General features: G+C 47.2%; 1 protein-coding gene across 1 annotated transcript; it reads right to left on the reverse strand.

Moving 5' to 3' along the window:
• Positions 1-441: 441 nt before the first annotated feature.
• Positions 442-10,776, reverse strand: LOC100280071 (uncharacterized). The gene is made up of 13 exons (NM_001153011.1): positions 10,494-10,776; positions 9,660-9,726; positions 9,498-9,556; positions 9,294-9,369; positions 9,116-9,190; positions 8,952-9,039; positions 8,556-8,781; positions 8,088-8,203; positions 7,663-7,874; positions 6,615-6,649; positions 6,431-6,533; positions 993-1,101; positions 442-868 (listed from the first exon to the last, which is right to left on the reverse strand). The coding sequence occupies exons 1-13, from the start codon at positions 10,578-10,580 to the stop codon at positions 679-681; spliced, it is 1,443 nt and encodes a 480-aa protein (NP_001146483.1). The 5' UTR covers positions 10,581-10,776; the 3' UTR covers positions 442-678.
• Between the last annotated feature and the right edge of the window lie 5,726 nt (positions 10,777-16,502).

Genomic DNA, 16,502 nt, shown 5'->3' on the forward strand with positions numbered 1-16,502 from the left:
ACCACCTGAAAGCGAGAACACCATTGCCCGGCCCCGGCATGCTTCAAAGAATAAAAGAGCGGGGGGGGGGGGCATCACGCATCCACGCGAACCCTACAGCGGCGATGCACGCCAGCCCTGACGTACGAGAAGGGAAGGGCAGTAGCTTCCATCCTTTCACCACCACCCCTTGTGGTCACATGCCACTTTGTCCTACAACACTGACAAGACACGGAACATCTCCTCCCTACCACCACCACCAAAAGATAAAAGGGACCTGAACCCTAAAACTGTTAAAAAGTGCCCTGGCCCTAATGATCCAGAGCTCCAGCGCAATACAGACGAACATCTGCATCAGTAATGACAGCACAACCTTACCTACCTGCAGGTGAATAGTACAACAGTTATTGGTGCTATCTGTAACCAGAGTGCCGTGCCGCCCCCGCCTAGCATAGCATGCATGAGTTCAATTCAAAGCATATATTCTGGTGCTGATTCTTGGAGGCCGGGTACATTTCAGCTAGTGCTGGATCAATGGCAGTCACTAGAGGTATAGGCAGGCAGCACACATCTGAGGCTAGCTTATTGGCGCTTACTGTACAGTAGTACGATACAACAACAGGAGAAAAACGTCTAGTTGTGTGGAATATTTATATTGTAATAACGACGTTCTGTGCTTGCTTCCTGCGTGCAGTTCGCTCAGCTTGTGCCAGTGCCAGCCTCGCCCCTGAGCAAGCGCGAGAACCACAGCGCCGATGCTTTCGGGTGCCTGGACAGCCCGTTCTTGTAGTCCACGTAGACTATGCCGAACCTCTTGGTGTAGCCCATTGCCCACTCGAAGTTGTCCAGGAACGACCACGCAAAGTACCCGCGGACATCAGCTCCGTCCCTGCAGTCAAAACCACTCGTTAGTGCCTGCTTGTGTCGGTCGTCATATTGTAGTAGCTCACGCACGTCCTGTCCTTGGTCTTGGCTATGCATGTGATGGGCAGCGAAACAAAAAAAAGGCTTACTTGATCGCTTGCGCAACTGAATTGAGGTACCCTTTGAAGTAACCGACCCTCGTCGTGTCGTTTAGGACCTGGTCAAGCGTTGCGGATTGATCGTCCTCTTCATCCATGCCTGCATGCACGAAAGAAACATCATAATCCACGCGCGCTCTGTCTTTTTTTTATTCAGATGGGTCAGAAACAGCGCATGCCAATGGCAGTAAAAGCTATCACGCGTGCAAGCAAAACTACCGCCATCTGTATCACAATAACAAATAGTTCCAACACTTGGCTGTCAAAACCACACATTTGGACCCGCCCAATTTTTTTGCAGGATAGCATTAAAGCTTTCAAATATGCAGATATTTGTAAATTCGTATTAAGCGGTTCGGTTAGAACACAAAATAGGACAGAGCTGAAACTCTGTTTCCAAATATAACAAATAAGACAGTACAAACAACTTACAACCTTTGCATCTTGGGCTTGCATATTCAATAATATATTCAATGGTGCAGCAGTTGTTCACTGTTTAGGCTCTTGTTTTTTTTTTACTATTTCAGTCTCCACTAAAATGCTAAATCATATGCGATATTTGTAACTGTACCTTACCTACAGGAAATTGAAATGGGACAGAAAAAAATTATAGGACACAAAATACTTCTATCTTCGACCTTGATTCATGCAATGCAAAGGAATGACAGAAAACTGTAATGGCATTGACTTCAGCAATTCAAGATTTGAGTCACTACACATTTGTACAATTTCCTGTCATGACTTATTTTCTATCTGTAGAAAGATAGATGGGAAACACCAAACTCTTAGGTGGGGTGACCATATATATATAGGGCCAATATGGCTTGGAGGACAAGACAAATCAATATAGCTTAGAATGCAAGACAATTACAAATCTAAAAGTTATGCCTAAATACAATTTCTAACACTCGCCCACAGTCACAACAGTAGAATCACAGACGCAAAGACTGGACTGAAAAGCAGTAAACAATTGAACAAACAAGCCCTTGGTCATGATGTCGGCGAATAGGTGAGAGGACAACACGTGGAGCACCCGAACTTGGCCCAAAGGAGACCTTCTCACGAACGAAGTGCATGTCAATCTCAATATGCTTCATGCGACGGTGATGCACTGGATTGGTCGTCATACATACAACACTCACATTATCACAATACACAACGGTCGCCGAAGAAACGGAGATGTGATGTTCGTGTAGCAGCAACGACGGAGCCAGAGCCTGGGCATGTGCTCGGGCTCCACCATTGGCCACCGCTACACGTCGCCTCCACACATGTTGAGTCTGGACGCCACATCAATAGGTGTACATTCGGGCCGCCCGGCCCGACCCAAGCCCGAAAAGGCCCGGCCACATCAATAGGTGTACACCCTCGGCCCACGGTCTGGCACGTAATTGCTTCACGTGCCGGGCTCATTTCGGGCGCCCGAAATTCAATTTTTGTCCCGAAATTCACATCAGGGCCCGAAATTCATTTTTTGGCCTGAAATTTTGTTTTTGGCCCGAAATTCACATCATGGTCCAAAATTCACATCATAGCCCTAAATTCAAAACAAATTTAATAAAACAAATAAAAGATAAGAAAATTAAATTTGACCAAAAGCAAACTTAATATTTGTAAGTTACCAAAGCTATGCAATGACTACCCCGTTTACAAATCATTTTGTTAGAAGGAAAAAGAGTATAATGAGCTCTATACAAAGTTCGTAAGTTCAGTTCATTATCTAATGTTCATAACAAAAGTAAAATTACATCACATACTCTAATTCAAAGCTACAAAAAACATTTAACTAACATTATCTCTATCTTTGTGTTCTTTATCAAGTACATGAAAGTGTGGAATGAAGTGTGGTTTTAATAAATATATGGGTCTTTTCGTGCCTCTATACGGGTCATTTCGTGCCTGCCTTAAACAGACCGTGCTCGTGCCCGCTCATGGGCCACGACCTCGGCCCAAACCTGGCCCGATATATCAGGCCGTGCCGACCCGACACTAAAATATTTCGGGTCGTGCCTGCGACGTGATTTTTTTTCGCGCTTCGGGCCAGCCCATCAGGCTCGGCCCAAATGTACACCTATAGCCACATCGCCTATCGTATCCACGTATGCAAGCTCCACGGCTCCACCGGGCCGCCCTGCCACGCTAGATGTTGTCCACCACCGCATCGAAACACACCTGTCACCCATTGCCCACCACCGAGACGCATTGCAGTTGCAGCACTGCACCATTGGCCTGGCCTCTGCACCCAGCCACATGGAGATGATGACATGGCGTGTGGCAAGGTCGAGGCAATGATATCCTTTGTAAGATGAGGGGGCAAGTTTATTAGGGGCAATCACGGAGAAGTTGGAAAACATGGGTAGCCAAAAACTCTACGATGGGTGAGGTCTAGTTGCGTGCCTTGGAGAATCTGGCATATGATTGCGGATAATGGAGAAGAAGCACTTGTTGAGGATGTAAGTGGCGGTTGCTAGGGCCTCAGCCCAATAAGGGTGTGACATGGAGGCATGAAGGAGCATGGTGCAGACAGAGTTATTAAGTGTACAAATGATACATTTAGCTTTTCGATTCTAAGCGGAGGTGTAAAGGCAGGATAGGTGTAACAGGGTGCCATGAGAAGTAAGGAGCCAGTGGCATTGTTAACAAATTCTATGTCATTATCGCCTCAAAATACTAGATGGGCGAGTTGAACTGGGTATGTGCAAACTGAAAGAAATTAGTGATTAGTTAGTCTACTTCAGACTTGCATTGCATGGAAAATGTCAAGCAATAATGACAAAATCATCTAGAATGACAAGATAGTAAAGAAAAAGTACTACAAACTAGAGAAGTCCAGATGTCCCAACAAGAAACTCGAAGGGAGCGGAAGTGCATGAGTTTAACCGAGCAAAAGGTAACCATGTATGTTTGCCAAGCTGATAGAAGAGGCAAATAAAGAAATCTATTTTATTACAACAGATGACTCTGATATTCTATAGGGTAGCTAGGGTAACTGAGACCGGATGATCAAGACGCTAGTGCCACACAACAGAGGGGACAATGAGGTGGGCATGTGTGTCAATAGTGGCAGGGAAGGTGTAGAGATCACCGTCACTAGCACAACAAAGCATCTCCCGTATGGACTGAAGATCCTTAACAAAAAAGGAGTCAAATTCAATGGAGCAAAGGTTGTCACGAGTAAACTAACGTACAGACAGTAGATTATGAACGAGAGAGGACAACAAGAACATTGTCAAGATGAAAAATAGAGGATGAAGTTGGAAGAAGGGAGTGGCCCTGGGCAAGAACAGGAAGGGAGTTGTCATTGCCAACAATAATGGAAGAATGGGAGGGAGGGAAGCAGGAGAGGAGTATTACAATCCGATGATGACATGTGGGAGGTGACGCCAGTGTCGAGGACCCAGGGGCTAGATCCCTAAAGTTGTAGTTGTTGTAGAGCAGCCACCAGACCAGATGGGTCCTAGCTGGGGATGGCGTCTGCTGCTGCTGCCCATAGTAGGTTGAGACCACACCCTGTCAGTGTTTGTGACCCGACCACACACCACGGGGTTACCCACGTGATGCTTTTGGGTAGGACGACGTCGTTGATTGCGGCTCGATGGGTCGTGCTGTAGCACGACGGGGTGACTCACAGACTTATACAGGTTCGGGCCGCGTGGAATCGCGTAATACCCTGCTTCCTGTGGTGGTTCTGGTATTGATGTGAGGATTACAAGCTGAGAGCTGTGGGTGCTGTAGGCTAAGATGGGATGAAATGGTAGGGGGTACCTCCCGACCTTATATACACGATCAGGGAGAGTTATCCCATTACAAGCGATGATTTCTATCTACTTGCTTATCTCCTTCTGTGTCGCAGACTATGTACCTACATATTCGGAGTCCTCTTCATCCATCCGTCTGAGTTACTGCCGAGGGTTTAGCCTATCGGGTGATCACAACTGCACCGCTCGATACGTCCATGCTCCTGTAGCGCTTAACTTGGGCGTCGGTTTTTGTCGGCTTAGATCGGGCCTGCCCAGCCTGGTTATGTCTAGCTGGGCCATCCCGTAGGACAACCTAGGAGAAAACCTGTCAGGCGGCCCATGACACATTTCGGTGTACATGAGAACCCGGGGGATATCTATCCCCCACACCCCAGCTTGTTGTGGTCATTTGGTTGGGTGGTTGGAGATGTCTAGGACTCATCAAAGAAGGTGTTGGCCTAGGGATAAAGTTTGAGAAGATCCGCAGAAGGTGAGTGCTAAGTAGGGCCAATAGGCAGCACACCTCATGGGTTCAAAGAGACCCATGGGCCAAAAGGACATGTCCGTGAGTGTTGTTGGTTCCCATGGCCCTTGCGCCAATTACAGCGGACGTTGTCACCTACAGGAGTAGCGCTCGAGCTAGCTACTATTAGGGTGGTAGCCTGGGCATTCTTGACATCGTTGGTGAAGCACAATTCTTTGAGGATTAGCTTGTTGCATGCTTCGACGAAGGATGACAAGGGTTTAGCACTAGTGATATCGTCGACGTTGTTGGTGTAGCACACATTGAGGCCGTGGAGGAAGTTTAGGACAAGCTAGGGATCATAGATGACAACGCTGACATCACAGAGGGGTCGGCAAGAGTCTTCATCCTCTTGCAATACTCGTTGATGGGCAGATCACCCAAGGTCATGGAGTGAAACTCATGACTCAGGAAGATCACTTGTGGAGCTTTGTCAGCGTGAAGGGGCGATTAACGCCTCGATGGAGACCCAAAGCTGGCACGTAGTCTAATCGACAACCATGGCGGGACCTCATCAAAGACAGATCCATAGAGCCAGCTATGAATGCACCATCCCGCATGCAACCAAGATGGATCTGTAGGCCAGGCGGTCGTGGTGTCTTCGACATGCACCATGAGGGCGAATTTGTCACACATGGTTGTGAAAAAGTTGGATCAACGAGTGTAGTTAGGGTTCTAGGATTCAAAGATGATAGAAACATAGGATTTAATGCAAATAGTGGTGTAGAGTTGGAGGGCACGAAAGTTGTACTTGGTCTGTGATGGACTGGTCGCCGAGGTAGCAAAGGTGATGGAAAACACGATACAGTCCGATGATCAGGGTGACGAGGAGTGTCGACGGGTGTGGGGAGTCATAGAGGAGGAGGTACCCAAGGGAGGGTAGGGTCAGCGCATAGGAGAGGCGGCGCCAGAGAATGGGAGGGGGTCGATGACTGGTGGGCTAGGGCACCAGGAGGAAAGCCTAGATTGTTGGTACTATGCAGAAAGATAGATGGAAAACACCACATCCTTAGGTGGGTGGTGACCCTTCATATATATAGGGCCAATATGGCTTGGAGTACAAATCTAAAAGATATTCATGGATACAATCTCTAACAATATTATGTTACCAGTATTAGATATCCGACGTTGTTTCACTTCGGTTTTGGGAGGTATGGAAGCCTTACCATTCTCAGTAACATAAATTGCTGGATTATTGTACTTCTTCGCTATATAATTAAGTGACTTATGAAGGCCCCAAGGAACTATGAAAAGCCATTCAGATGCAGCCTGCACAAATTTGAGACAGTATGTTAGGAGAGAACCAGATAATTTACACACGGAGAAAGAAGTTCAGTGCAGCATTCTGACCCTTTCACCAATTTTTTCACCACTATTCCATTTTTCTGCCAAAAGAATAAACGTCAGATTATTACTACTACTACTATTATCATCATCATTAATAATAATAACAACAACAACAATAATAATATGCAACGCTATTTGTCACCCTAGGTGATGATCACCTACCCTGAAATAACTTAAAGAATGACTTGTAATAATAATGATAATAATAATAATAATAATAATAATAATATGCAGGAATGATCTCGAGTAAATCTAAAATTGAGCAAAGGACTAAGGAAGACTGCAAACATAGTAGTTCAACCGCATACACCGACGTCGATTTTCCACTATTCCTATAACATTTGACCCAGTTACAAATAACCATCATGTTCGCTTAGCTTTAATCTGTACCGGTTTTTACTGCTTCTACAATGTTGTCTCTATGGCAGTCCGAACACCTGGCTTTAATCCGAAGCGAACAACCTAAACACTCTTTCTCTTTGTACACAGATAGCTAGAGTTGAGATGTTATTGCTGAAATCACCTAACTTCTAGGATTGTAGTCTCCAACAGGGTCTCTCTCCCCATCCTATTGAAATGCCCAATTTCTAACCCATCTTTCTGAAGTTGGGATGAAGTCGTTCGCCTTACATCCCTTGGAATGTTATAGGGGGAAATATTCAGTGCAAACCCTCTACTCAGTGAAATCATGAAACCCTTTAGAAAAACATAAATAGAAGTTGAGGAAAGTGGATTTCATCATATTATTTATTACTCCCTCCGGACAAATGTTTTGCATGGTCTCCAATGCACATTCTCAACCACCAACTTCTTCTAGAATATTCTTCAAGAGTTAAAATCCTTTAAGATCGTGATATTTTGCAAACACTTTAAATACAACTCTACACATATGTTTTCAAACTAAATAATTTAAAAGTTATTGAAGTTCGTAACTTTTAAGGTTTCACCAAATGGCCCTCCTCTTCTCTGACCCCACCCCTGAGGAAACGCTCTTGAACACCTCTGGTATCTAAATAATATTTTTTTATCCTTCATAGCTGAAGTACCATACCTATTCGCTCCATTTGTTGCACTTGGTAGAAATAAACATCATTTGGATTTTGGAGATGAGCAATGAGTCTTGAAGTATAATGATTTACTCCAACAAAATCAATTTTGTTCCTCATGAACTCTTTATCTTTCTCTGAAAAGGTTGGAAGATCACTGCCCAGTCGCTGACGCATGCTTTCTGGGTAATCACCAAAATATATTGGATCTAGGTACCTTTAAGTAAAAGGAAATTAGTCAGCCGATGTCACACATTATCCTAGGAACACAAAACCAAATAAATGTTGGCACATTATACTACATAAATCTGTATGTTTTGTGGGGATGGGGAGGAATCTATGCCTTTTTTAAGGGGAAAAACTAGTCTAAAAGCTAAACAATGTTGGAAGACATGCCCATGTGATATTAGTAATATGAATAGCAACATACCATCCAAGTTGAAAGTCAAGCCTCCGCTGTGCAGCAATTTGGTCTTCCACATTTTCAGAAAATGGCTCTGCCCATTCACAATCAACAACCAACCCTACTTCACCACCTTGTGCAACCTATTTTTGTAACATGTAAAACCATCAGATGAACAAAATATACTGCCAGAAAGCAATGAAATGATGATGAGGGTACCAAATACAATACTGGTAGGAAATAAAATGAATTGCAGTACGTTTCCAAACTTCCAGTTCTCATTATAGACAAGGAACTTAGTGTGTAAGCATGATACAGTAGATACAGAAACGTGGAAGAGTCCAAAAAAAGAGAGTAAAAAGGAACCCATACTAACAAAGACCTAATGGAACCAACCAGCTGCTTTCAGGAGCAAGAATGCCAGGACCAGGAATCCAGGATTTACACTACCCACATAAGGACCTCAAGGCAGTTCATATAAGAACTAAAACGGACCTTGAATTTTCTTCTATAAACATCAACAGCAGCAGCATGAGCCAAGATTTGGTGATGGGCAGCCAAGTAACATCTAGCAGTTTCACCTTGGCATCCTCCAGGTGCAAAAATTCCAATCCCATAACCATTGATTGCAGTTTGGAGAGGTTCATTGATCGTTATCCAATGCTTTACCCTGTCTCCAAAATTTGCAAAGCAAGCTTCTGCATACAATGCAAAGTACTCCCTGGGATATGTTTTATGGTGAGAAACTCATATAAACTACAGAAAATCAAGTTGCAACCACTTCTGGATAAAAAATTGTCTCGAAAAGAATCTCATATGTAATCATCCGTTTAAGCGTCAAGAAAACTTTGGTAATCATACTGCACACTAAAGATGCCTGCAGTGACTTACACAATCTTGTCAGAAATCCAGCCCCCCAGAGTCTTCTGAAGATTGTTTGGAAGATCCCAATGATATAGAGTTGCGTAAGGCTCAATACCTATTGCCAGACAGTCGAACGGTTAACAACTATAAGCTCTGTAACCTTTAAATTTATTCAGTAAAACATATGGTACCTTTCGAAATCATAAAATTGATGAGGTCATTATAGAAGGCGACTCCTTGATCATTGACATTTCCCCCCAAGCCATCTGTATTAGCATTGAGAAGCAGCAGAAAATTCAGATATTTATATCATGGTCCATGTCACGTGCAGTTATAAAATGGATCTTCTATCCGGTAAGTTTAGCATACCAGGAAATATACGCGCCCAAGATATAGAAAATCTGTATGCGCTAAAACCTAGACTTGCCATGAGCTCAATGTCTTCCTGAAAAGTTTATAGCAAACATTTCAATTCGTTGATAGTTACCCTATTACCAAGAAGAATGTGCCCCTCCACCCGCCGCTCTTTTTTTGTTGATTCTTTTTCTCATCTGTAGGAATGGTAGACAATACCTTGTATCGATGGTAGTGATCAACTGCAATTTCTCCATTGCTTCTGTCTAAGACATGTTCTGAAAAGGCACGTGTTTGAACACAAATGGTTAAATATATGTATTTCAAGATCATAAAGGAATCTCCTAAAAAAGAGAGCATAAAGGAACCAGATAAGCAAACCTTTGTCATCTGTAAATACATCCCATATGCTGTCTCCTTTGCCTCCCTCCCTTCTCGCTCCTTCAATCTACAGACGTAACTTCCAGTGTTAGAGAGAAAGGAACAGAAAGGAGGGTGGTTTCCTATCTGTATTTCCATTCTGTCTTTCTTGTGTGTAGGGCTCTAGGCACAGGCACCATTTTGTCCCCGAAAAACTCTGCATCTTTGAGTCAACTAATAGTCCAGTCCAGCTTGAGATTTATGCAACCCGACTTTAGACATGAACTCCTATTCTTTCATCACTCCCCCACTCTACACCCTGCAGCTGCGGACGGCAACAACAACTATACATGTATACCACACTATTTACCTCCTAACTGTGCATCCCCGTTCACCTGTCGTCCAGTGTTTGCCCGGTAAACCTTAGAGCAGCAAAGCGTGCACAAGCTAAAATGACTATATAACCTTAGTCCGTCCAAACCGAGCTGAATAGTGTGAAAAATTGTAAGGTGAAAATTTGTCGATTATAAACCTTAGTCCATCCAAACCGAGCTGAATCAACTCCACACCCTCCAAACTAAGCTGAAACCCCGATTGACAAGCAGAAGAAGCTTAAAACGCATTGACGGCGTCAGAGCTCGGAACTACAGTCAAAACAGAGACCAAACAGTGGAACCCACCACTCCGATTCGAATCTCAGAAGTAGAGACCCACCAAAGCAAGCCAGCGCGTGCACTAGCTGTCGCGCGGTGTGCAGGCGTAGGCAAGGCGCAAGCACGCGGCGGGACGGGACGGGACGGCAAGCGAAGGCGGCCCCGCGGGATGAGATGGGGACGGCGGCGGCCGGGTACTAACCTGGTACGCGGAGGTAGCGACGCCGAAGACGAAGCCGTCGGGGAAGTCGGCGCGGGTCACCTCCGGCTCGCGCCCCGTGCTCCCCATTGCTCCGGCGGGTGGGCTGAGTGGTGGAGTTGCTGGAAGCGAAGGCCTGAGCGATCTCGACGCGGCGTGGAGGAGGAGTCGGTGAATTCGGAAGCGTGGGCTTGGGGGTAGAATTGAATTATTAAATGGCGCCTGACTCGGAGAGGAAGCGGCAGCCACACTCGCTCGCCAGTTGCCCCGGGCGGCGAGAGCGCAGGGTAAGAACTGAGAACACGTGAGCAGCCACGCCGGCGTGGCGTCCCTTGTCGGCCAATGCACGCGAGCGAGCGAGACGAGAGCGGCAGATCCGAGGGCGCTGTGTGCCAGTGTTCAGTCTACTGTGGCAGTTCGTCCGTTCCAGTCTTCCAGAAGGGATTGGCCCTACTTGTTTGTCATGCAGGTAGCCTTTCTGACAGCAGCTCCAGTGTTGCTCAAAAGCCGAACCGTGAGATGAAAAAACGAACCAAGACCATTGGAGCGATCCCCGATCGGACGTTGGTTGCTAGAGTTTCCGAACAGATGGGAACCATTCCAATTTTCGAGCATACTGAGCTCCAGTAGCCGATGTTCTGATTTTTTTCTGTTGTCTTGAGCTCCAGTAGCCAAATTCTATAGGACAGCAATCCGACCGGCTATGTTGTATGGAGCAGAAGGTTGGCCCACTAAAAAACGACATGTCCAACAACTAAATGTGACAAAGATGTGTATGTTGCGCTGGATATGTGGCCACACAAGGAGAGATCGAGCCCGGAATGATGATATACGAGAGAGAGTAGGAGTGACGTCAATTGAGTAGAAGCTTATGTAACATCGTTTGAGATGGTTTGGATATATCCAACGAAGACCTGAAGAGGCACCGGTGCATATCGAAATAATTAGACGTCCCGAGAATGTGAAGAGAGGTAGAGGTCGACCAACCTTGACGTGAACAGAGGCTGTGAAAAGGGACCTGCAGAAGTGGAATATTGATAAAGAGCTCGCCGTGGATAGGAAGAGGTGGAAGTGTGCAATTCACGTGCCAGAACCCTTATTTGTAGTTTCGTTTTTCCTCTTTAATCGTTTGACCTTTTCTTGTGCCCCTTTAGATCTTGCTGGTTCTTGTGAGTTTTATCTATTTTTATTGTTTTCCCGTTTCGTCGTTTTTCGGTTCTCCTTTGCCTTTGTCTCCATTTTCTTTTCTTTGGTGTTGAGCTCTGAGGTTTTCATATGGGGTTTTATCTCTAACCTACCCTAACGTGTTTGGGACAAAAATACTTTGTTGTTATTGTCATCGTCGTCTTGTACTTAAAAAATACAGATAAAAATTATACTATTAGGCACGATATGTTAGCTGGACAAATTCCGATTGAAGTGCTTCGCAATTATTAGTCCTGATGGTGACAGATCTCATGCAGGACTGCAGGTTCAGGTTCTGTCCTGATATTTTCCAGTGCTATATGATTTGTAAACGAGGTATTTATTGCATAGCTCTAGTAACTTAATATAAATATTAAGTTTGCTTTTGGTAAAATTTATTTGTCTTACTTTTATTTGTTTTATTAAATTTGTTTTGAATTTCGGGCTCTGATGTGAATTTCGGGCTTTTATAATTTCGGGCCGTCCGAAATGAGCCCGACACGTTTAAGCAATTACGGGCCGGGCCGTGAGCCGAGGGCTAGGCCCATGGGCCGGCCCGATACGGCCCGAAATTCAAACGGGTCGGGCCAGCACGAAATTCAAACAATACGACCCTTTTTGAGCTTGGGCCGGGCGACCCGAATATACACCTATAATGCAGGTTCAGGTTCTGTCCTGATATTTTCCAGTGCTATATGTGCTAGTAGAAAATTGTCCATGCACCTCCACCCGCAAGGCGAGGCTTTCTTTGAATACTCTACTATTCATCGTAATCTATATAAATTGAGATAGATTGATCTGATCTTGATCTGTCAGACTGCTGTAATTATAGAATGTGTAATTATAGTAGCCAATCCTTGATTAGTGGCATGTAGGCCTGTATGGTGTCTATTTATGTACCACTGTACATTGAGATGGAATACAATCAACATTCTCATACTCTTACATGGTATCAGAGGATTACGATCCGCTTCTGCATCCCTCGCGCGCCGCCGGTCCACGCTCGCCGCTCCGCCGATTCACTCGCCTGAAGCGCCGCCGAGCCGATCGCCGCGCCTGATCCACGCTCGTCGCTCCGCCGATTCACTCGCCTGGAGCGCCGCCGAGCCGGCCTCGATTTCTCCCTCGACGCCTGCGACCTTCGTCAGCGCGCTCCCCTCCGTCGCGACGCGTCCGAAGAGCACGACGCACGCGCGGTCTCCCTGCCCGTGGACCTTGCGGCCCGCGCGGTCTTCCCGGCCTTCCCCGCCCTGCGACACCGCCGCGCGGCGCTCACGTACGGCCGCTCCCCTCCGTCGCGGCGCGTCCGAGGAGCACGACGCACGCGCGGTCTCCCCGCCCGTGGACCTCGCGGCCCGCGCGGTCTTCCCGGCCTTCCTCGCCCCCGGATCCACGCGCGCCGCCGGGCCTCCTCTGCTGCTCGCCCCAACTTCCTCGCGCGCCGCCGGGTCTCTCGTCCCCCTGCTCGCCCCCGCCATGGACGAGGCCGCTGCCGCAGCAGCCAAGGCTGCCGAGGACCGTCGCCTCGCCGAGTACGAAGCCGCCCACGAAGCCGTCTGGGCGCAGGCCACCGCCGTCGTCAATGTGAAGGCGCTCATCCCCATCATCCTCGACAAGGCCACGAACACCTACACCAAGTGGCGCGGGATATTCCTCACTGTCCTCGGCAAGTACGCGCTGACTCGCCACGTGCTCGACGATGAGCTGTTCCCCGAGCGCCCCGCGTGGCTCCAGGCGGACTGCGTCGTCTTGACGTGGATCTACGGCACCGTCTCCGGCGACCTGCAGCAGTCGCTCCTGATCCGTCAACGCCCCGCACGTGAGGCATGGTGCTATCTCGAGGACGAGTTCCTCGGACAAAAGGAGTCTCGCGCCCTGTTGCTCGAGACGCAGTTCCGCAACCTCCGCCAAGACTCCCTGACGATTACCGAGTTCTGCCGTCGTCTGGAAACCATGGCCGCGTCTCTCGCCGAGTTCGGCGACCCCATCGGTGATCGCCAGATGGTGCTCACCCTTCTTCGTGGCTTGAGCGGAAAGTTCCGCCACATGGTGTCAATTCTCAAGATGCATCGTCCGTTGCCAACGTTCACTGAGGCCCGAACGCATCTCTTACTGGAGGAGATGGAGATTGACGCTCGCCCGCCCTCACCGCCCACGGCCCTCGTCGTGCATCAGCAGCAGGCCCCGTCTGGTCCCTCCTCCACACCGCGCTAGGGGAACCCGTCAGCTACGCAGCAGCGCTCCCACGGTGTGCCCACTGGTGGCCAGCGCACCAATGGCCGTGGCCGTGGCCGCGGCGGGCGTGGTGGTGGCCAACAGCCCCCTGGAAGGGGTGAGAGCACCTAGAGGGGGGGGGTGAATAGGTGATCCTGTAAAACTTAAACTTATAGCCACAAAAACTTGGTTAATTGTTAGCACAATAATTGCCAAGTGGCTAGAGAGGAGCCAAAACACAATAACCACAAGAAATCAATCACAGAGATGACACGGTGGTTATCCCGTGGTTCGGCCAAGTACAAAACTTGCCTACTCCACGTTGTGGCGTCCCAACGGACGAGAGTTGCACTTAACTCCTCTCAAGTGATCCAACGATCAACTTGAATACCACGGTGTTCTTCTTTACTTTGATCTTTTCCCGTTTGCGAGGAATCTCCACAACTTGGAGTCTCTCGCCCTTACAATTGAATTTCACAAAGAAGCACAGAGTAAGGGAGGAAAGCAACACACACAAATCCACAGCAAAATGCGCACACACACGGCCAAGAATCGAGCTCAAAAGACTATCTCAAAGTTCTCACTAGAACGGAGCTCGAATCACTTAGAATGACAAACGAATGCGCAAAGACTGAGTGTGGATGATCAAGAATGCTCTAAGGTTGCTTGTGTTTCTCCTCCATGCGCCTAGGGGTCCCTTTTATAGCCCCAAGGCAGCTAGGAGCCGTTGAGAGCAAATCTGGAAGGCCATCCTTGCCTTCTGTCGTCGGGTGCACCGCACAGTCCGGTGCACACCGGACACTGTCCGGTGCCCGATTTCTTTCCTTAAACAGCGCAGCCGACCGTTGCAGATCTGGGAGCCGTTGGCGCACCGGACATGTCTGGTGCACACCGGACAGTCCGGTGCCCCCTTCCGACTGTTGGCTCGGCCACGTGTCCCGCGCAGATCGCGCGGCCGACCGTTGGCCCGGCCGACCGTTGGCTCACCGGACAGTCCGGTGCACACCGGACAGTCCGGTGAATTATAGTCGTACGCCGTCGGCGAATTCCCGAGAGCGGCCTCTTCACGCCGAGTCAGTCTGGCGCACCGGACACTGTCCGGTGCACCACCGGACAGTCCGGTGTGCCAGACCGAGCTGAGTCTTGGCTGTACACAGCCAAGTCTTTTGCACCTCACTTCTTTTCTTCTTCTTTCTGTTTCTAACACTTAGACAAGTATATTAGTACACAAAACCAATGTACTAAGGCTTAGAAACATACCTTTACTCGTGATTTGCACTTTGTTCATCCATGGGCATAAGTTCACATTTAAGCACTTGTGTTGGCACTCAATCACCAAAATACTTAGAAATGGCCCAAGGGCACATTTTCCTTTCAATCTCCCCCTTTTTGGTGATTTATGCCAACACAACATAAAGCAACTAGAACAAGTGCAAAATCACTTCAAATAAAACTCAAATTCATTTTTGATTCAATTTTGGCATATATGGATCATCCTTTGCCACCACTTGGTTTGTTTTTGCAAATCAAACTCAAATCTCTATCTCTAAGTCAAACACACATGTTGAAGCATAAAGAGAGTCATTCCAAAAGAGATTGATCAAAGATTTCAAAAACTCCCCCTTTTTCCCATAATCACTACTTCTCCCCACAAGAAGCCAACTTTTGACAAAAGAGACAATGAAAGAGTTTTGACAAACCAAAAGCTCTGACAAACCAAAAGCTCTACTCTACTATTTTCAAATCTCTCAAGTGGTAGCTGATCCATTTATTGCTTTGGCCTTTATTTTCTCCCCCTTTGGCATCAAGCACAAAAACGGGATCAAACTTGGCCCTTTAACCCCATTGCCTCACCAAAATCTTCAATTAAGAGCAAATGGCAATAAGAGTTCATGAGATGGACTTGGAATAAGTTACCCTCTCATCGGAGTGCAATGGAAGTCTTTCATGGTCCAAGTCCACCTTTTCCCTTTCAATTCTTCTTCGAGACTAAATCAAGCAAACTCAAGCATATGGTTAGTCTCAAAGGGTCAAGTTGTAACACAACTCCCCCTAAACATGTGCATCACTTTGCAACGGACTTGTGAGGTCCAGGGAGTGTTTGTACAACTTGAGCACCACAATAAGCAACAAAATGCAGAATGAACATGATCAAAGGCATAAACACATGTATGCTACAATTCAATCCAAGTTCCGCGAATCTAAGACATTTAGCTCACTACGCAGCCTGCAAAAGGTCTTCTCATCTAGAGGCTTGGTAAAGATATCGGCTAGCTGGTTCTCGGTGCTAACATGAAACACTTCGATATCTCCCTTTTGCTGGTGGTCTCTCAAAAAGTGATGTCGGATGTCTATGTGCTTTGTGCGACTGTGCTCAACAGGATTTTCCGCCATGCGGATAGCACTCTCATTATCACATAGGAGTGGGACTTTGCTCAGATTGTAGCCAAAGTCCCGGAGGGTTTGCCTCATCCAAAGTAGTTGCGCGCAACACTGTCCTGCGGCAACATACTCGGCCTCAGCGGTGGATAGGGCAACGGAAGTTTGTTTCTTAGAGTTCCATGACACCAGGGACCTTCCTAAGAATTGGCACGTCCCTGATGTGCTCTTCCT

The sequence above is a fragment of the Zea mays genome, chromosome 3, assembly GCF_902167145.1.
Source record: "Zea mays cultivar B73 chromosome 3, Zm-B73-REFERENCE-NAM-5.0, whole genome shotgun sequence".
Taxonomy (NCBI): Eukaryota; Viridiplantae; Streptophyta; class Magnoliopsida; order Poales; family Poaceae; genus Zea; species Zea mays.

Coding starts and splice junctions, on each gene's coding strand:
- LOC100280071 (NM_001153011.1), bottom strand. CDS start 10,580: ATGGGGAGCACGGGGCGCGAGCCGGAGGTGACCCGCGCCGACTTCCCC. Junction 7,875..8,087: donor CTTGACTTTCAACTTGGATG/GTATGTTGCTAT, acceptor TTTTACTTAAAG/GTACCTAGATCCAATATATT. Junction 1,102..6,430: donor AATTTATGTTACTGAGAATG/GTAAGGCTTCCA, acceptor TCGTGCATGCAG/GCATGGATGAAGAGGACGAT.